The sequence below is a fragment of the Typopeltis vanoorti genome, chromosome 26, assembly GCF_054136105.1.
Source record: "Typopeltis vanoorti isolate ZY-2024b chromosome 26, IOZ_Tvanoo_1.0, whole genome shotgun sequence".
NCBI classification, from domain to species: Eukaryota; Metazoa; Arthropoda; class Arachnida; order Uropygi; family Thelyphonidae; genus Typopeltis; species Typopeltis vanoorti.
This window is the reverse complement of record NC_143574.1, coordinates 3,518,542-3,540,908: the sequence shown is the minus strand read 5'-3', so window position 1 is coordinate 3,540,908 and position 22,367 is coordinate 3,518,542. Positions and strand designations below refer to the sequence as shown.

The window sequence follows — 22,367 nt, the reverse complement described above, 5'->3', positions numbered from 1 at the left end:
TTGTGCATGTCAAAGAGTGAGGCAACAGCTGCGCTGTTTCAATGTGTGCTTACAGCAGGCATTTGTCAAAGCATGCGATGTTGCTTAACATTTTCAAGGGATGCGACTAAAACTTTGCTTTGTCAAAAATAGTAACTAGAGTCATGTATTGCCAGGGAATGGTACTACACACACACACAACGTTTATTGCAAAATAGCGTAACGGCTGCGAGGCACATAAGTCTTGGTCTAACACTCAATGAATTCAAAATGTCTTTTACATACCGGCAATACAACGTTCGTGCAATTGAGCTCTAAATTGGATAAAACCTGTCACTTAAGTACTTTTCTATCAAATGGTCATCCCCAGAGGTAGGAAATGACTTGCATGTGCTTCATTTGGCATTTTTACGTAGCTCTTCAGACAGTTTGCGCATTAAAGGAACCTAATTTATGTTTATTGCCTACTGGAATTGTTGGTACTCACCAAATCGATGACAGCAACAACAAACGAGAAAGAAATGGGTTTTCAAAGAAATAAAAGACAAGTAAAGCGTTCTCACATTCAATAAAAACCCCTTGATTACGTCATTAATCTTTCGTTTCTGAAAGCAAAAAAAAAACGCACAAAAAAAGCAAAATTCCACCTCTACAAAGGTACTTCCATAATATACAGAAAATGCATTGAAATGACTTGAATTTTCCGATGTGTTCATTTAAAATTATTTAACACATTTTAATTAAAATTGCTTGATAGCTCGGGACTATAAGATTAAAATTAAAGTTCAGGTTAAGCTATTGACTTGAATATTTAGTTTTTAGATAGAATAAACTCTATTCTATAGCAGTGTTTCACAAACTTTCAGCACTTGCATACCCCTTTTAAAATTTTAATGACACCGACCTCAGGAAAAGACAGTTTTAATGTAATTATCCGCTTGTTTTCGACTCCGCCAGCGCCAAAATTTCCCCTATCGGCGACTTTTGGTACTAAATATTTTTTTCGCCTTCAAAAGTCTCAATATAAAATTTGGTCTCATTCCCTGAAGGCAGTTCTAACAACCAGATGCGGCCCTAACGGAGGTCAGTCGATACATGCCAAGACACACATTTTGCTGATAATTTCTCTTTATGTATTGGAAATTATCTACAGAATAGACACGCACTTATCTGCGACAAAAATATTCAAGGAAAAAAAATAATCGAAATAAAAATAAAAGAAAAAAAAAACGTTCCCTCGATCTTTTAAGTACTTCAAGGGGTACGCGAGCAATGTCCTGTCGTCAAGTAAATTTATTTTGCCGCTATGCAATACTATAAGACAACACTACATGTTTTTGATTGTCTGTGAAAATACTAGTGGTGGTGGGCAGAGATGGCGTTGGTGTGGATGATGTGGTTCGCTGTAGTTGTGGATTTGAGCAGTGAAGACGGAAAGTTTTAGAGTATGCCCCTCCATCCCTGTCTCCCAAGAACTGTTAAAATTGTATACGGAGGAGGGCAATTCGTCTAAGGTGATCACAAAGACTTCAATCTTTCTCTTAGACACTCTGTTTCTGCTTTTTTTTTTTATAGATACGTTGATGGGCGTGGCCCCACCAAACTAACCATTCCTGTTCTCATCACGCACAGTTCAACTTCAAACATATGGAATCAATAATAAATTTAGTTTAATTCTTTATCCAAGTGTGAGCAAACAAAGTTTGCGCCTGAAGTATCTTCAACACTGAGGCAACTCGTGGTAGTAGCTCTTCGCTTTATGCATAACATTATACATGTCTGCAAGGAGATGTGCTTTGCATTATGGGAGATACTAAGACAGGGAGAGATGACAGCTTGGTCCACCTTTACAACGAGTTGCCTCAGTCCTGAAGATATTTTCAGGCGCAAACTTTGTTTGATTACACTTGGATAAAGGATTAAACTAAATTTATTATTTAAACTAAAGGATTAAACTATTATTATAGTCTAACCAAGTGGAAAAAACTTCCATCTTTCTCTAAATCCAGAGTATTTTAATTATAAGGTCGTACACCTTTTAGCAACTCGTATAGGTAAATATGACTTTTCCATTGCTTCCATCTTAGCATCACCGGAGAATAATACCATACCCTTGGAGGATAATGGATGGCAATGCTGTAGCCAATGAAGTTCTAACTGAAACTCGGCTATTGCTGTTACCCTCCTGCCATGACCAGAGCTTTAATAGCTCAATAACACCTTATCCCTACACTGTCACTACAGATAACGGGGAAGATGAAAAACATTCTTGCTTCGCCCCTTTAAGCCAGTCCTTATAAGGATAAGGACTTAGCATTACCAGCTCTGGGTCTGGCTCCCACTGAAGAGACCTCAATAAAGGTCGAAACTAGTCTGGGTGGCCATTCCCTTAATGCATAGCATTATACATATCCGCAAGGAGATGTACTCTGCATTATGGGAGATACTAAGACAAGGAGTGATGAGAGCTTGGTACACCTTTGCAAAGAGTTGCCTCAGTCCTGAAGATACTTCAGGTGCAAACTTTGTTTGCTTACACTTGGATAAAGGATTCAACTACATTTATTATACTCTAACCAAGAGGGGAAAAACTTTCAAGATCGAATCAAGTTCTCGTCTTTTTCCATCTTTTATTCTTTGGATGCTTTCCGCAATGAATCCAACTCCAACTTTTCAAAAAACATGTTCCCTTCTTTCTCCTTAACGACATATTCTGTAGTCTTGTATTAAGGGTTTTGTGAACTCTCGTGTTTGGCTATTACGAAAACAAAATGTTCTTAGATCTTTTATTTATTTATAGGTAAGGCAAGACAGAGTCCATCGGGATTTTCCTCCTGGTAAACAGAGGATAAAGTGGATCCTGGACCCATCTATTTGAAAACCAGAAGTTGTTACCATTATTGGTAAAAACTTAAAGTTTTCTAACTTAGAACTCGGTAAAAATTAACATTTCAGTACATTTTAGACAACAGAATTATAATTTCTTCTGGATATTTGACAATACTTGTGGCGTGATTGGTTTGGTTTTTATTGAAAAATATGGTTTTCTCTGTAACGTGGATCCTTTTTTTTTTTGGAGAGATCGCGATTCTTATAAGAAATTTAATGTCTTATACGAATGGGGATTTAGTACCAAAAGTCGCCGATAGGGGAAATTTTGGCGCTGGCGGAGCCGAAAACAGTCAAATATTTGCACTAAACGCAGGTAAAAAGGATTATGCAAATTTAACTGTGTGCGCGTGACAGAAGCAGCGCCACCAATTCCACTTAAACAGGGATTATCCGCTTGTTTTCGGATCCGCCAGCGCCAAAATTTCCCCTATCGGCGACTTTTGGTACTAAATCTTTTTTTTCGCGGAAATCATCTTCCCATGCCTTCAAAAGTCTTAATATAAAATTTGGTCTCATTCCGTTTATTGGTTTTAGCTACAGATGCCTCCAAAGAGGGAAAGTTATTTTATGGCCATCATGTACATGCCGTGAACAGACATATTTAAAAGTTACCCAATACAGACGATTAATTGAAATGTTTTCCTATCAACAATGCATTTAAACTGCTTTCTGAGACAAGACTATTGTTTAAAGTATTTTCGTTATCAACAATCACTTGTAGGCTGCTAATTGCAGGCGATTGTTCCAAATATTTTCCCAACAATTCCCATCCAGTACATCAATTATTCTACGCCAGCAGAACTATATTTTATGTGTTTCATTTGTTGGCCGTGGTTCAACAATTGCGTGACAAAAATGACCTTCAACTTATTAATGCTATATCGGGAAAGTCTTAGAAGCGAAGAGGCCATTTTTAGATGATAAATACGCAGGTATTCATTTACTTCAGCAATTTACAGAATGAGTTAGTTGGAAGGAAGACAGTGAGCTATTACCTTCATTTTTCACAGGCTTTGATTGCAGCTAATTCAATCAGAAATTTCGGGCTATAATAAGAAATAAATACGTACGTAAACAGATTTTAATGATGAATAACAGCAACGGATCGGATAACATTCCATAGTGAACTGCAATGAATAAATTAGTTCGACAAATGCTGAACAGAAATAGTCACTATCCATTATACACCCTCTGTCCAAAAAGAAACCGAACTTTTCGAAAATAGAAGAAACTAGTGGCGCCACCTGTTGTGTCTTTTTGTTGTCGAAAGCGGCAACCTTCGTTAGTGTTGTGTCAACTATTTATGACATTTGTTTCATTAGAAGCCGAGTTATAGTGCCAAGAGTGACTGTGTGTTTTGACGAACGGTCGGAAAATGAGTTCAAACAGAGTGCTGCGATTGACGTTTGTGTTAAACTTGGTAAACGTTTTACAGAAACGCATCAAATGCTTCAATAAGCATACGGGGATGAATGCTTATCCAGTACTCAAGTTTACGAGTGGTTTAAGCGATTTCAAAGTGGTCGTGAGACGTTTGAGGACGACGAAAAGCCGGGCCGTCCAAAAACTGAACTGAACGAAGTTAACACCCAAAAAAATGCGTGATTTCATCGAAGAAAACCCGAAATCGTCCGTGAGATTGATTGAAGATGAATTGGGGAGTCCAAATTCAACTGTGTATAACATTTTGAAGGAGAGTTTGGGCCTTCGTAAATTGAATTCGCGATTTGTTCCCCACAAGTTGACCGATGACCAAAAAATGTATCGAATTGAACACTACAAGGACCTCATTAAAACCGCTCGTAAAGACTCAAACTTCCTTGAAACGATCGTTACTGGTGACGAAACGTGGTGTTTTGAGTATGAGCCCGAAACAAAGCGCCAGAGTGCTGAGTGGAGACCACCAGAAGAGGGGCATCCGGAAAAAAGTCGCTTGTAGAAGTCAAAAGTAAAGACAATGCTGATTTATTTCTACAATTCCAAGGGCATTATCCACAAAGAATTAGTTCCGCTAGGCCAAACGGTCAATGGTGAGTTTTATCTCGAAGTTTTGAAGCGATTGATAGCGAGAATTCGTCGCGTACGGTATGAATATCGTGACGACCGACTGTGTGTCAAAACACACTGTCACGTTTGGCACTATAACTCGGCTTCTAATGAAACAAATGTCATAAACAGTTCACACAACAAAAAGATACAACAGGTGGCGCCACCAGTTTCTTCTATTTTCGAAAAGTTCGGTTTCTTTTTGGACAGAGGGTGTATATGCGAAGATGATGCTGCTCAAAGCAATAGTTTTGGATGGTTTCGTAGAGATTGATGGCAAGAAATAGAAATATAAAGTGAGTTTGCTATTCTTAAAGCAATTATAGCACTTTGAAAACCCATCGTTTGCTTGCCAATGAATGGAATAACCATGCAGATGCCGATGATTCGCTAAAGATGAACAGGGTTTAGATTCAGTAACGATATTTGAATAGAGATAAATTGCTACGTCATGTATGATTCAGTGGGAAGGCCATTTAACATAATGGAATGCATTGAGATACGTAAAAGTTTGCGGAAATATTTTCTGAATATTTTTCAAGAATTTTTTCATTTTACATTTGAGATTTTTATCGTCTACCAAAGAAACCTTAAGTAAAAGTTTCTATAAAAAGCTTAAAATCCCGTAGTTTCTTAAATAATAAACGCTAAAGTGTTTGAAATGCCAAGAAAGAAATACTGACGTCATAAATAGAAAGATTTTCCTGAGATTAGTTTGGAACTACCACCACGCTATGGTTCACAATACAGGTTAGTGACATTGTGCTACCACGAGCCAGTTCCACGTGCTTAGTTGTGTTCTCAATAATGTACAAATCGATAGGAAGTTTATTTCAGCCACCTGGCAACATTCCAAGCGTGTGACGTAACAACGTTCATTTCACTCGCTTTCTCTGTCATTGTTACCAACGCGCATGCTCACTAGCTGCAAACTCTAGTACAGTGTTAGAGCAACTGTATAATTTAGACATTAGCAGCAGCTGGGAACGATAGAGTGTCTGCGAACGAGGTGGATCAGATCTTTTTTTTATTCGATTTATTTTTTATATTACAACATTTACTATATTTGTCCATGTATTTATTCAGTGCGCTAAATGCAATAAATTATGGTAATAAAATACATAAATTATTGTTATAGTTCATCGTATCTTTTGAGAATAGACTCGAAATGATTCAAATATATATGGATGCTCCATAATTTCTAAGAATACATTTGTATTATTATATTCATACCTGGACACGTCAAAATTGGTTTAATATTGTAAGAAATACTTTAAGGAAACACATTTTCCTGTTTTGAGGTATCAGAACCTGGATTTTCCTGGAGGAAAAAGCTAAACACCTCCGCATGAGACCGGTTAACTCACCCTTAACTGAAAAATCCTGATGAAGGTTCGCTTCATTACACGGGATTCGAATTCATGTGTTTTAAACTAAATCATTTGCTAGGGACTTCCAAACACTCCTACAGACGAATGCAACAGCAAGGGGTCATCCTCAGGATGACCCCAGCTGCTTCAAATTCACACTTGCTGTTGCATTATAGGTACCACCCCCACAACCATCAAGTATAATCTTTTTATAGGCTGACTAGGGGATCTTCCCCCCCCTCCCCCCGAGTTCCAGGCTGGTAAGCCGGTTCTCCTTCATTGTTTTGAGACAACAATGTGCTTGTCTCATGAAGGCAAACCCATTGTTGGACGTTTCAAAACAATGAAGGGAAAAAACGTGACATAAAAACGTTTCAAATTTCGGCTTATCTTTATATATATATAGAATAGATTTAAATGGCTCAAGTCCCGGATAACCAACACAAAATTCTACCAAACAAAAGATATTACGTGAACAAAGAATCAATGGTTTCCATCCAAAACTTTCCAAGCGTCCTTGGTTCTCTAGTATGTAGACGAAAGAAATAAAATTATCCCTTTCACATCGTGACCACCATCCCAACCCTTTAAAGAGTAGAAGCATTTAAGAATCATCCCCCATCTCCGCACACTGAAGCTGAAACCAGTCCTTTGAAAAAAAAAAAAAAAAAGACACTGAATAAATTCTAAATTTAAACTTTATTAAATAAATAATAATTAACATAATTATTAATTATATCAATTATTAATTTAAATTAATTTAATTTTTTATTTAAAAATTTTCACCCTACCCTATGTAAAGTCATGAGTCGTATGTCTATCTGTGTCTTTGGGGTACGTTTTATTGTTTATCTTGTAAAGGGGAAGAACCACACTGAGTTTCCAGGAGAAAAAATACTTCAATTACTTTTCCCGAAGACTTGTGAGTTCCTCTGATTTTTCTTGAAGCATTTGAAGAGGCAATGACGTACACAATGACGTCACATCACCCAATGAAAATATTTTCTTGGGGAGCTTCGAATTTATCTTCGGAAACAGAGTTTGCTATATTTTAATAGCATTAATATTCTTGAAAAAAAAATGAATTTAGTGTAAACAAAAACGAATTACAATAACTTAATTACCGAGGCTACAAAAAATAAATTAATCAGGAAAATTTAAACACAAAATTTATATGAAATAGATGTTGATCTTTGTAGGGATGTTAGATACCAGCCTGGAAGGTAGATGAGTGATATTAACTACATCTTTATTTTCTTCACACGCATGCGCCAAATCAATTTCCGGGCAACACAACAACTGGCGTTTATTCATTAATATATATATATATATATATATATATATATATATATATATATATATATATATATATATATATATATATATATATATATATATACACACACACACACCCTCTGTCTAAAAAGAAACCGAACTTTTCGAAAATAGAAGAAACTAGTGGCGCCATCTGTTTTATCTTTTTGTTGTCGAAAGCGGCAACATTCATTAGTGTTGTGTCAACTGTTTATGACATTTGTTTCATTAGAAGCCGAGTTATAGTGCCAAGAGGGACAGTGTGTTTTCAAGACCGGTCGAAAAATGAGTTTCAAACAGAGAGCTGCGATTGACTTTTGTGTTAAACTTGGTATAAGTTTCTCCGAAACGCATCCAATGCTTCAAAAAGCATACGGTGATGAATGCTTATCCCGTACTCAAGTTCACGAGTGGTTTAAGCGATTTCAAAGTGGTCGTGAGACGCTTGAGGACGACGAAAAGCCAGGCCGTCCAAAAACTGCACTGAGCGAAGTTAACATCCAAAAAGTGCGTGATTTCATCAAAGAAAACTCGAAATCGTCCGTTAGATTGATTGAAGATGAATTGGGGATTCCAAACTGAACTGTACACAACATTTTGACCGAGAGTTTGGGCCTTCGTAAATTGAATTCGCGATTTGTTCCCCACAAGTTGACCGACGACCAAAAAAGTATCGAATTGATCACTGCAAGGACCTCATTAAAAGACTCAAACGTCCTTGAAACGATCGTTATTGGTGACGAAACGTGGTGTTTTGAGTATGAGCCCGAAACAAAGCGCCAGAGTGCTGAGTGGAGACCACCAGAAGAGGGACATGAGAAAAAAAGTCTCTTGGAGAAGTCAAAAGTGAAGACAATACTGATTTGTTTCTACGATTCCAAGGGTATTATCCACAAAGAATTCGTTCCTCCTGGGCAAACGGTCAATGGTGAGTTTTATGTCGAAGTTTGGAAGCGATTGATAGCGAGAATTCGTCGCGTACGGCATGAATATCGTGACGACCGACCTTTCGTCAAAACACACTGTCACTCTTGGCACTATAACTCGGCTTCTAATAAAACAAATGTCATAAACAATTAACACAACACTTTCTACAATAAAAAGAAAATGGACAGAGCAAACGAGTAACATATCCCGCAAGTCAGAATCAAGTTAGTTACAGTATGTGATATTATCAACAAATATAAAAAAAGAAATAGCCAATTATCGCTGAGAGAAAGAGCCCGGATGAATTGCATTTACAGTAATGTGTGGAGACCTCATAAACAACCATTGAGTGAAGCAATAGTAGCTGAACACAAAACATTCAACTCGAATTATCCGAAACATTTCATAGCACTGCCTGTCACAATGCATTTCACAACTGATCCAGCGATGCAGCTGTTCCACATTACCTCATCCCCACGCTACCTAGCCATCTACATCGGAAACTAAAACACTTATATCGGCTACCAGCACACGAAAACTGTTAGTAAAACATTAATGGCGTATAACAACGAGAGAAAATAATAAAACTCCGCTTTGAAGCCAGTGATAGATTACTCACCGCCCATGTAGCAAACATTTACTTGAACAATTTTCCAACAGATGCACACGCAGAAAAATATCAACCGATGTAAATAATCAATAACGATATCATTAAATAGTTCAAAAAGTGTTTACTTGTAGTTTCAAGGATAGTAGGATTATTATGTCCATCCTCGACGTTATTAGCCCTACAGTAGTTGCTAGGGTTGAAGAAATCTGACTTCAAACTCTATCGATGACACGAGAATCCTTGAAGATTTTCAAGCAATGGTAAATAGCAAGATCGTTTTGATGCAATTTACACCGAAGAAACTCCGGCTAGAAGACTAATGGATTTCTCAATTGTGTGTTCTTTGGTTGGTTGGTTTCTTTACAGGACATCTTCGAATTCAATGCGTGCCTTGTCAAATTATCTGAGGCTAAAAGGTAGCAGTTAACAACTGGAATGATTTTAAGGACACTCCGAGGCATTGATGCTATTAAATGGTCGAAATATTTTGGACTGAAAACAACAATCATCGCTGGGTTTTGACTACGTCATAAGACAACCAATAACAATGAATTGTCACGTTCCTGGTACGAGCCTCGTGCTAGCAATGACGATCGGACATTACCAAGGATGGATTGTGCTAAAATATTGTTTAAAATGTCTTTGTCCTACCTAAAATATCAAAGTAGAAAACCAAACATTATTGAACAGGATTCAAGTCATCTGTCGTAAAACATAAGATGATCAAACTCTTCAATAAGACGCACTTCAATTCTTTCCCACCCAGTGACAAGAACTGGACATCAAAAGGCTCGTGCAATGTAATGTGCTGAAAAGATCCCTTTAACGCTGATCATAGGCTTCCAATCCCCTCATTATTTGTATCTCCGAACTAATCTCAAAAGTCTGGAGAAAGAAAATCTTGTGCTTACTGTATTTCCTGTCAACAAACTGTCCACCTTATTACCATCTGCTAAGGATAGTCTCTCTGGGGAGCGGTGCCATCTGGGTAAACCGGAAGTGCGAGCGACAAGATACGTTACGAACACCAATACACATTCACTGTGCCTGTGAACAACACGGAGTTGAATCAGACCACAGACTTTGGGCGAAGACATGCCTTATCCACATACGAATGACAAAATAAAAAATATATTTTTTATTTTGTCATTCGTATGTCGCAAGTTTTCTAACGTTTAAAGTTAACGTCTTAAGAACAAATCATTTGTCATAGTACACAAGCCATCGACCTATTATCAGCTAAATAAATGTCTTATTTCGCTTATTTGATTATTAATGTTATTATTATTCGCCAAAACTAGAAATGAATAATTGCTAACATGTAAGCTTATCTACACATCGTTCCACTGGCATAAGAGGATCTATTATGTGCTGAGAAAATACTCTCCACACCAATCACTACAATTATGTAGCGCTTTTGCCAGTGTACAGTCTATTCATTGATTTATGATGAACGACTAGAACTAGGATTCCTTGATGACGTTTATTTTCGTTCCTGAAGTGTTGTTCGAAGTGGATGGTCTTGTTCTCGCTGTACCTACAGGTGTGTTTATTTATCTATGGAACCCAGGGAGGCTGTATGATGATAGTTTTTTTATCAATCCAACTAGAGGCTGCAGAATATGCACAATGACTTGTGTGAGTTCTCTTGCAGATCTGTTGAATTAGCTGCCATCTTCTAAGACGTTTCTGGCCAGGACATTGCTGTAAATTTCATGTTTTCTGGTAGTTGGATACTACTGTGATACTACTATAGCTCTGTAACAGGCCAGTAGGCCTAATTCCATATTCAAACTTCTAGTGAATATTTAAATGAAAATGAATTCTCCTTCGATGAAACTCGTGTCAACGTCCCCTTATATAATGTTATTCACAATCTGGAAAAACATGGATTCAATTTTAAGGTACAATCATGTAGTGTAACCATGACAACTCTTCCGTTTGAAGAGTTTGAAGTCTTCATCCTTCGGTGATGAAAATGGATGTTGAATTTGGCACCATCACGATTGCATTTAGAGGGTTTGAGTGATGAGAGGGAAATCTTAGTTAGCCAAAATTCTTTAGAATGTAAACTGCTTCTCAAAACGTGGACTTCACTTCAGGGGCCCACGTTTTGAGAGTGTTATCACTTTAAGTTGTAACACTGGAACTGGAATGCTCAACTAGACATTCTCTAGCAGAGCGTAAACGAGGTGATGGGTATTATTTGAGAGGATTCGATGAATATTTCGATTTTATCATATACAGTATTAGTTTTGCATAAGAATTACTCGAAGAGAGATGGATTTGTTTTATGACATACCTGGCCTTCAGCCTTAGATGAGAATGTACGTCATAAAGATGATTTGAAAGAGTTGCGACTTTCAACGTTATCTTTAAGATAAGATGATCAAATTGGTTCAGAAAGTGGGAAGAAAAAAACATTCAAGGACATATAAACCTACAGACGAATGCGGAAGCCACCGAGAGCTTCTAGAGTAGGCCATATAAAAAAATAAAATATTTACAAAGAATTAAATGAATATAAATGGGATGAAAAAAAAGTAAACATCAATACTCGAACTCCCATAACTCACGTTCAATACTAAAGCGTTAACGTTATGTAGGGTGAAAGAGATTTAGGAAATGAGGGGGGAAAATGTATTTTACTTCATATTTCTATTATACACACACACACACACACACACCCAGTAGCGTCGCGTGCCCATTTTGATCGGGTATGCTGTCGTGTGGCTTATGCAACCCTCAACAAAATTCACGTTAATTTCACCACATTTTTATCGATGTATGTAAGTTTTAAGAGTTGATCTTAATTGGTCCAATGCATTTGTTGGTTAGTATATATATATATATATACTAACCAACTGGGCTCCTTCTGGGGTTCTTCAGATCTCAAAAATCCCCTTAATTCTTCTTCTAACACTTCTCTAAACAACCCCTTTGTATTTGTTTCGTTTTCTGCCACTAACGTATCTCCCAACACGTACTTTTTTCTCTTTAGTGCTTCTTGGTGTTTACCCAACATTTCTCATACTTACAGGAAAGAGCACTTTATACGATGGCAATCTTTAACTTCTCCTAGAGGATTAAAAGATTTTTCGGTAGTTACTGGACGCCAAAAAGACGAAGTAACGTTTAAGATTTTCATCCTTTTTTTCTCGAAGATGATAAGTGGCGATTATGATAGCAATACTTCTATAGTTACAACAACGAAAAAGATTACTTCATCGTAAACCCAGATTTCGGCTGATAATCCCTCTTTGCTTAGCAACAGAATAAACAAAGGATTTATAAACCAATAACCTACTAGGAACAATGCTGACATTAAACACAACCTTGTGTTAAGTACTGAGAATGAAAATAGAAATCGGAAGCCATCATTTGGTTATACATTAATGTAATGACGAAATAATAACAACCAATATATAAGTGATCGTATAAAGGGACCAAATACCATTTTTAGTGATTTTTTTTTCATTATCGCAAAATTTGAATCTGTACATTTGTACACCTTCTGTCCAAAAAGAAACCGAACTTCTGATAGAAAATAAAACACACGCCAATTATAATTATTCCAATCATTTATTTCAATCAATATACTCTCCCTCAGCTTCGATACAGCGATTGGCACGGTCAATTAATTCTTTAAATGAGTTTTTTATATCCAACACACAAACTTGGTTTTTGCTCAAAAACTGTCTCACAATGTTCGAACGATGAGATGGTGCAAATGCGACTAACTGCCTGCATCACGATATTCATGCCGTACGCGACGAATTCTCACTATCAATCGCTTCAAAACTTCGAGATAAAACCATTGACGTTTGGCCAGTTTTGAGTCCTTACGAGCGGTTTTAATGAGGTCCTTGCAGTGATCAATTCGATACATTTTTGGTTGTCAGTCAACTTGTGGGGAACAAATCGCGAATTCAATTTACGAAGGCCCAAATTCTCGGTCGAAATATTGTGTACAGCTGATTTTGGAATCCCAAATTCATCTTCAATCAATCTCACGGACGATTTCGGGTTTTCTCTGATGAAATCACGCACTTTTTGGATGTTAACTTCGCTCAGTCCAGTTTTTGGACGGCCCGGCTTTTCGTCGTCCTCAAGCGTCTCACGACCACTTTGAAATCGCTTAAACCACTCGTAAACTTGAGTACGGGATAAGCATTCATCACCGTATTCTTTCTGAAGCATTTGATGCGTTTCGGTAAACATTTACCAAGTTTAACACAAAAGTCAATCGCAGCTCTGTTTGAAACTCATTTTCCGACCGTTCGTCAAAACACACTGTCGCTCTTGGCACTATAACTCGGCTTCTAATGAAACAAATGTCATAAACAGTTGACACAACACTAATGAAGGTTGCCGCTTTCGACAACAAAAATATACAACAGGCGGCGCCACTAGTTTCTTCTATTTCCTAAAAGTTCGGTTTCTTTTTGGACAGAGGGTGTAGATTATGTATTGAAGATAGTTTTATTTATTGTCTGGTGTAATTCATGATTTAGTATTATTTGGCTTAATGTTATTTTAAACAGACAGTTATACCCAATAGATGCTTACGCATTTTAAGAAATGCACATAATAATATTAAATTGATAACACCGTTAAGTGTGTTTTTTTTTTTTTTTAAATCACCATAAAGATTTTCCATTGATTCAGGATAGCTGTTGCTGTATACATTAATTCAATCACTGCTTACACGCCAGCTACTATTTATAGAACCTTTTCCCTTATTCAATATATCCGGTGTTAGGTAAGTTCACATCCATCACACCCGCTCTTTTTGTCCGAACAAAATCCCGCTTGAAAATCGTCTCACATCTTATCTGACAAAGTTTTCTTGTTCACACAAACAGCTCCTAACAGAATTTCTCTTTCTTGAACATTTTTTTTTAACGTCGAGTATTGATTTTCTTCTTGGCAGACTTCTTTCAAATCGTTCAAGCTTCTAGCACGGACTTAATGTGGTCATTTGCTTGCCCTGTCCAAAGAGTACTGTCGGGAAAATATCACGGTACCGGGTGTTTGCAAGAATGCAGTCTACGTGCTTTGCACTGTACATATGCCGCAAGAAAACGCTCGATTGCCCTGTAAAGGCGTGTTCCTTGCAGTACACGAGAGTCATCCGGTGAAGGAGATTGACGAGGTAAACAAGAACTTGGCTGCTCCACTCTAATGGGTATTCACGATAGCAATTGACGCTATAAACCCATCTGTATACATCCTATGACTTAACTTGTCTAAACATGTACAGACATGTTTTGCAATGTCATAATAAGTCTACAGCTAACTAAAATATGTGTCTAATGCGAATGCATTTTAAAAACAGACGTTAATGCTAAGAGATAAAAAAATAGTTAGATGGATTTTACTAGATAACAGCCAAAGACTTAAAGATAATAATAATTTAGGTGCATTTTTGCATCATCATTTCGTAATAGCGAAATAAGAGTAACATCCCGGCTTTTCTATACATTAGCATGACCTGTCTTCTGTTTATTTAGCACGCTATCCCGAATCCAAGTTTAATACGTAGTATATGTTTGCTAATGCATCGTATAATCTATGGGGGAAATAAATAAATAATGAAGTATTGGATGATTTTTATCTTCCGGTGTGAAACCACTACGACTACCATCGCTCTTAATGAAGCCTTAAAAAAGTTCTCTATTTGGTCATAAAAGCAAGAAAATATGTCTTTTTCTACGCAGTCTTGTAGTGTACGTTTTTTGATGTTTTCTGGGAATTCAATAGAACTGTTAGGAGAGTTTGCGTCATACTTTTTTTGTGTTATCACGTGAATTACCGGAAATGACTCTGCAGCGGTAGAAGAGCTGAGTAAATATTGAATGAAGGGTTAAATGATTACTGAGAACACAGAGTTGGACAGTGCCTGTGGATCTAGGATGGTTTTTATACGTATGACCTGGACATCGGCTCCTCCGTGAAACACCTACCATCTAAGGTAGCTGGTCTTAGAAGTATACTTCCTTGTACTTATTCTTACTGCAATAAAGTACTCGGTGTTCGCAAGGGTTAGTGGAGAGCAACCTTTTTATTATGGAGCAGCATGCATATGAAATATCAAGAAACAAATAGTCACTTAACGTACAATTTTAAGACATATTTTAGTGATTAGAGAGACTGAACTGTAGATGAAATCATTTGCTAGAAATCGTTGGTTGGTTTAATGAAAGAGTCAGCAAAGTCTGTGACGTCAGTGCATTATGTCAGCTAATGCTCTCAAACAACACATTATGTTTATTTGTGTTTTCCCTTTAAAACAAACGCAGTCTGTTTGTGTTTTAAAGTGAATTAAGCTGTACACATCTATATATGTACGAACATCGATGGTACCACAGTGAGATTGAACCTATTACACCCCTTTGGTTGTAAAGTAAAATGTCCCGCGGGTGAGAGAGACTGACATAATCTTAGTTTCGCTAAGGAACACAAAAAAGAGGAGTTAGACAAGGTTGTATCCTTTCACCAAATCTATTTAATATCTATAGTGAGACAGTGATGAAAAATATTGAAAAACGCAAAAAGAGGAATTAGTATCAATGGTATAAAATATAACAATCTTGGATACGCTGATGATACCATTCTAATAGCAGAAAACAACTAATCAAACTACTGCAGCTACTAATTGAAGGTAAAGAATTTGGATTAGATATTAATGAAAAAAGGACCAAATTTAATTTGTGTTTATACGGAATTCCACAAGTCAACCAAACTGCTCGGAAGAGGATGCACTAGTAGTTGGTAGTTGGATATAGTAAAGAATAAATCTGTCAACACTGTTAGTAACAAAAGAATTCATTTAGAAGTACTTTTGCCCAAGGAGGATTGGGGAAATTTAAGCAGACAAACTTCCAACTTACCCAGAGTCAACAAACCATCACTCAACACACGTAAATGGAAAACATTTGATGTAGTTCATCACAGGTTTTCCAAACATTATCACAGAGGAAAAAGCTAGATAATATTGCTTTCTGGGATGATGATCATCATATTTATATAAAACTCCAATTAATTCCAGCCTTGGTAAGCAAAATCTTACGAAAGCAAAATGTATCAGATCTTACTAAAGTTCAGAATGTATCAATAAGGTTTATGAAATAATCCAAATCCTTGTAAAGAGATTTATTAATGTGTGAGTTTACTCTCCTATTAATTACAGACGAAACACTAAATTGATGTTGGTTATATTTCATCAGGGATAGTTGGTCGAGTTTTATCGCATCCACTCTTCAACCAACAGGCCGGGGATGTTTACGGTCTTTCGACAGACCTATGATGGCCCTTTTTTCTTCATCGCGTTTACTGCCATGCTGTGCACCTTTTGCAAACTGTTCTAACAATTATAAACGCCCAAACACCCTCTGTCCAAAAAGAAACCGAACACTTCGAAAATAGAAGACACTAGTGGCGCCACCTGTTGTATCTTTTTGTTGTCACAAGCGGCAACCTTCATTAGTGTTGTGGCAACTTCATCAGTGTTGTGGAAAGCGGCAACCACTAACGAAGGTTGCCGCTTTCGACAACAAAAAGATACCACTAGGTGGCACCACTAGTTTCGTCTATTTTCGGAAAGTTCGGTTTCTTTTTGGACAGAGGGTGTATTTGAGGTTTCTTTTTTCATCTTGTTACGTTTAAAAGCAAATGAGGGAAATATCGGATTTAAAATTCACATCGAGTTTAAAGAACAAAATTTGTGAGGTCTGAAATTTAAAAAAATTTATTTTAAGACTTTTTTGCTATTTTTTTTATCATCTTAACGGAACTTTCAGTTTTATTTTTTAGCGCTTGCCTATTTCTCTCTTGGAACGAAAAAGAACCACTTAACTTCTTGATACATTTTTTTCTTTTCAGGATTTTATTGTTATCTTTTTTTTTAACAGAACTTCAGCTAACAATGCATCTGATTGGTCTACTTAGGAACACCTGATGCTCTGGGAGTGCATCTTTAAATTGGTTACGCTAGCACATTAATCTCTTCCAACAACTGGAGTCATAAAAAAGTTTTTCGAACTGGGAATTCATTTCACTTCAAGTTACATCGTATCTTTGGTGGTAAGATAAAACAAATGCTAAGGAAGTTGAGGTATTTCTTCAGGTGAAGAATTAAGTATATTTTTTGTTGACTGCGGTCTCCATCTTTCTTGTGCCAAGTTTCTAATTCATCTAATACTCCCTTCGGAAACATTGCATTTATTTAAAAACAGAAAAACTGAAGATGGTCTCACAGTCCTGTATAGTAATAAAGTTTTTATTCATTCACTTGTTCCCATCTATTACTGGATTCTCCTAATGTATTTTTTTTATTGATTTACTTGCTCTTGATGTTCCTATTACTGGATTCTCTTAATGTCTTTTTTTCTTGATTTACTTGCTCTTGATGTTCCTATTACTGGATTCTCTTAATGTCTTTTTTTCTTGATTTACTTGCTCTTGATGTTCCTATTACTGGATTCTCTTAATGTCTTTTTTTCTTGATTTACTTGCTCTTGATGTTCACTATTACTGGATTCTCTTAATGTCTTTTTTTCTTGATTTACTTGCTCTTGATGTTCACTACGATCCACTCCAGGAAGATGGAGTGTCCAGTTGATTGCATTAATTTTCACCTGACCAGCTGTACAGTTTCTGCCGGAAACTGTACAATAAGTAGGCAATGTCTTACACTTAACGCCCTATTTTTTCTTAGATGGGATGTAGAATGAGATGGAAAGGATCACCGAAGTCTGTTCACATTTTCGTCCGATCCTTCTGGATTTGTATTATCTATTAAGTTTGACGTCATTCTGCGTCATCGTGGTAACAACCAATAAGAATGCTGGGATTGGTTAAAGGAAACAGTTTGGTTGTAGTTTAGCAAGTGAAGGTAGCAAATCGAGTGTCTTCAAACTGTCAGTCGGGGGGAGGGGAGAGAACGAAGACGTGAAACTGGGATTATGCCAATGATATAAATAGCTCCCTGGAACGGTGAATAATAGTGCCGGATTTTCATCATTAAATGTGTTTAGAATGAACAACTGCGCGCACGCACACACTCGTAATTTTTTTTCTGGTTCTTGCGATGGAAGAAATTTTCTTTTTTGTATCGTTTTGTTGTAAGAAACCGCTTACGGCCAGTCAATAAGCTTATTTTGAGGAAAGACCCGACCTTATTATTGTAACGAGAAAGCAAATAGGAAGTGAAGCGGATAGTAAGAATGAAGAAAAAAAGAACAACCACGATAACGACTGCTATGGCCTCGGAAGCTCCACAGTGATCTGGCAATGTTTGTGATTATTAAATTTATATTTTATGCAGAAAAATGATGCGCAATTGGAGAACATCGGTCAACAGTTTGCGCATACCAGTTGTCATGACAACAAAGTCTAATAAAACCCAACGAACATTAAACGCAATAAACTCAAATAAGTACACAAAGAAACTGTGCATACAAAGAAATCATCACAGCTAAATGAACTGTTGTCTGACAGCGCCGCCATGCGGAAGTCTTTCGCGAGTAAGTCAAAAGCATCCTGTATACACAAATACAATAATAGCATGAAAAGAGCTGACCAGGCTTCATTATCCTTGAATTAAAATGCTTACGAATAATATTAGGCAAAACATAAACATATTTGTATAACAACCAGTTTAATTCTCCAAGCACAACCTTCCCATATATTATTCAATTACATGGATTCTTTTCCAATCCAAAATACTTCCTCCACACACAGGACTCCCATCAAGCATCTAAATACTACCCAACTCAAACATCGTCTATGTTACCAAGGCAACGACTTCCACTAATGCGATACACCTGAGCAGTTTATGTAGGTGGCACACGGAATTAAGAAGACGTATAACAGCTGTACAACTTGGAGATAATATATCCGTGGGGTCATCGCTTAGCCATAAAATGCAGAATTTTTCTTACGCAATCAAAAAAAAAGTTCTTGATACCACTGTATCCAAAAAACAGTTGAAAAATTTAAAAACTTTCTAAGTGTGTATGTGTGTGCGCGCTCACGTTTTATGAGTGTAATCTAACTAGGATGGAATACCAGTTTTAATATGAATTCTTTTTTTTTTTCTCTTCCCCGTTTCGAATGACTCTGTTGTTCATCAGGGAGTATGAAAGTATAGCAAAGTTACCGTTTTGTTGAATCACTGGGTTTATAGTTGTTTTTGCAACATCGCTTCTCAAACTAGTTTGTTCAGCTTCAGTATACCGATAGGCTTCTGTCCAATCCAACAACAGACGGTAATCCCAAGCAGGTTTGAATACCATAGACAAGAGTTGCTTTCCATCGGAGCAGCCAGTGATAGTGCTCATACGTAAGCATCCAATCAACAGATTCTAGTCCTTTATCTGTGATGTAAGAGATGAGAATAGAGCAACAGAAACCACTTCACAGACGCGTGTAACCATGGTTTCCAAATGCTAGACACTTACCAAGGGATATTTGTTAGCGAGAACCGTAGTTCGTGTCGCAAATCGCCAGAATACGAAACGCGAATTAATTAGAGCTAGAACGGACCCTAAACAGCAGGAAAGCAAATATTTGGCAAGTTTGTTGATTAGGTTGTTGCTACAGAGTCTGCCCGTGTTTATAATACACCTCGTGAGGGTTGATTGACACGATCGCCATTAGCGGACAGCACAGTCATGAAAAGCCACGAACTTTTAAATAGATTCAGTGTTTTTTTTTTTTTTTTTTTTTAGTATTTTCATGTTTCGAAATTTGTCTCGTGTTTCTGACTAGACATTCACAAAGGGAGCATCACCAGCTAAAGGATACCCCTGAGGGTTTACTGATTGACGAACGGGCACTTTTTTTCTTTCGTTCTAGAGAAAGGGGTTGAAACTCTTGAAAGACAGAAGTCACATGACTCTATGTAACCCCACAAGGAGTAATTTGGTTTAGCTTCGATAACACTCTTAGTCAACAACTGTTAAGAATGAAAAAGTCTTAATGTTACACTTATTATTAATTGCAATAAATATTTAGTAAAGGAAGGTATCCTTTATTGAACATTTTTTTGGTTTTATGAAAATGCATATTTTGCTAAATTTTTAACTACTTATTAGTCGGTCTCATGCGCAAGTAGAATTAATAAGCATAATCCCAAATAACAGCTGAACCCATAAGTACACGCTCTGTCCAAAAGGAAACTGAACTTTAGATAGCCAATAAAACACAGGCCAATTATAATTGGCCTACTCGTGTTTTGGCATACTCAACACCACGTTTCGTCACCAGTAACGATCGTTTCAAGGAAGTTTGAGTCCTTACGAGCGGTTTTAATTGAGGTCCTTGCAGTGTTCAATTCGATACATTTTTTGGTCGTCAGTCAACTTGTGGGGAACAAATCGCGAATTCAATTTACGAAAGCCCAAACTCTCGGTCAAAATGTTGTGCACAGTTCATCTTGGAATCCCCAATTCATCTTCAATCAATCTCACAGTGTAAATAACGTTCCTGCAGGTTGGATTTCAGTGATGCTGTTTTTATTTGGGATTACTGACTAAGAAACTAAAGTCCTCAGTTTGGGTTCCAGTTAGACCTACGAATACCCTTCAATGACTTCTCAAGTCATTGAAGGGTATTCACAAATTGCACGTATCCTTAACGACCTGTCGTACGTTTTTGCACATCACTTTAAAATTCAGATATTGATCGAAAAACTTCCATTTATAAATGATGAAAATGGAAAGATGTCATTGGTTTACTTATATTTTAGGGACCATTATGGCATCGATTGGAGTGTGCTTTCTCCGTACTCTAACGCATTCTTAGAGGATGGACTACGCTCTTCACGTGTCATCCTACAACATCCTTCGATCAATAGAGATCGCGAAAGTATTCTAACCAGACTATATCACGACCTTCTTATTAAGGTTACACAACATCGATCTACATGGACATGTAGTAGTACTGAGATGATATTTTCAACGATTGGATCACTACAGACGCATAACCAGACTTCTAATAAATTTTTAACGTAGTTTTATTTGGAATTCTCATTCCAGTGCATGCAAATGATGCAATCCACCCATCTGTATGTTTGTTGGGACTAGTGTTGCTGTCATCTGCCGGTTTCTTGGCGCCTCAATGAATCAATAGAACAGACATCGTCTCCTCAAGATCCTTGATGGTTATTCAATCAAACCAACGACTCCTTACAAGCAGTTCGATACCCCACTATCTCTTGAGTAACAAGGATGTACAATGTCTAACTGAAATACCTTATGTGCTACTTTTTGCACGCGACACTTTCTTTCGGTTACATTGAATCCAGATCCAATGCACGGAAGCCTTCCCCTCATGGCTCATAGAGTTGAACAACGTCTTTTTCTTTAAATTTCCATCATCTACAGAGACAAACTATGGTATATTTTAAAGCGAAGGAAGCTAATGGGCAGGGGGAAAACTAATATAACACGAACTGGACGTGTAGAGAACAAACATTGTACCAACAAACTACCTAACAAACCTCAGTATATATCGTTGGTTGTGATTCCAGCATTGCCATGATGTCCCCTTCCTGGTAGACTTTTTTGTTGTTCGCGTTGTACTGGGTTGAAGTAGATACGATCCAGAAAAGTCTCAACGTCATAATTTTAAATGCCATATACCAGATTGCTGTGTATTTGGTCCGTCTGCAGATGCTTTTTGGAAAGTTAAGAATGGCGAAGTCACCTCAACTAACTTCGCTGTAGGAAACATGTACACTTTTGGAGTAGGAATGGACCAAAATACTTTTGTCCGTTTATCAAGATTTAAAAACAGGACCAAAGTATTTTGTTCATTTTTTAAATCATAATACGGCGTTATCACCGCAGTCTGGTATACATCCTCTGTCCAAAAAGAAACCGAACTTTTCGAAAATAGAAGAAACTAGTGCTCCACTTGTTGTATCTTTTGGTTGTCGAAAGCGACAACCTTCATTAGTGTTGTGTCGACTGTTTATGACATTTGTTTCATTAGAAGCCGAGTTATAGTGCCAAGAGTGACGGTGTGTTTTGACGAACGGTCGGAAAATGAGTTTCACACAGAGAGCTGCGATTGTCTTTTGTGTTAAACTTGGTAAAAGTTTTACCGAAACGCATCAAATGCTTCAAAAAGCATACGGTGATGAATGCTTATCCCGTACTCAAGTTTACGAGTGGTTTAAGCGATTTCAAAGTGGTCGTGAGACGCTTGAGGATGACGAAAAG

General features: G+C 37.2%; 1 protein-coding gene across 1 annotated transcript in view; it reads right to left on the bottom strand.

The window, feature by feature from the left end:
• The window catches only part of LOC150092274 (uncharacterized), a 127,076-nt gene that overhangs the window by 94,671 nt on the left and 10,038 nt on the right, over positions 1 to 22,367 (bottom strand). Inside the window, exon 2 of the mRNA XM_090414834.1 lies at positions 17,618 to 17,806. Within this exon, the coding sequence (XP_090270960.1) occupies positions 17,618 to 17,806 (189 nt within the window). The remainder of the gene's footprint in view (positions 1 to 17,617; positions 17,807 to 22,367) is intronic.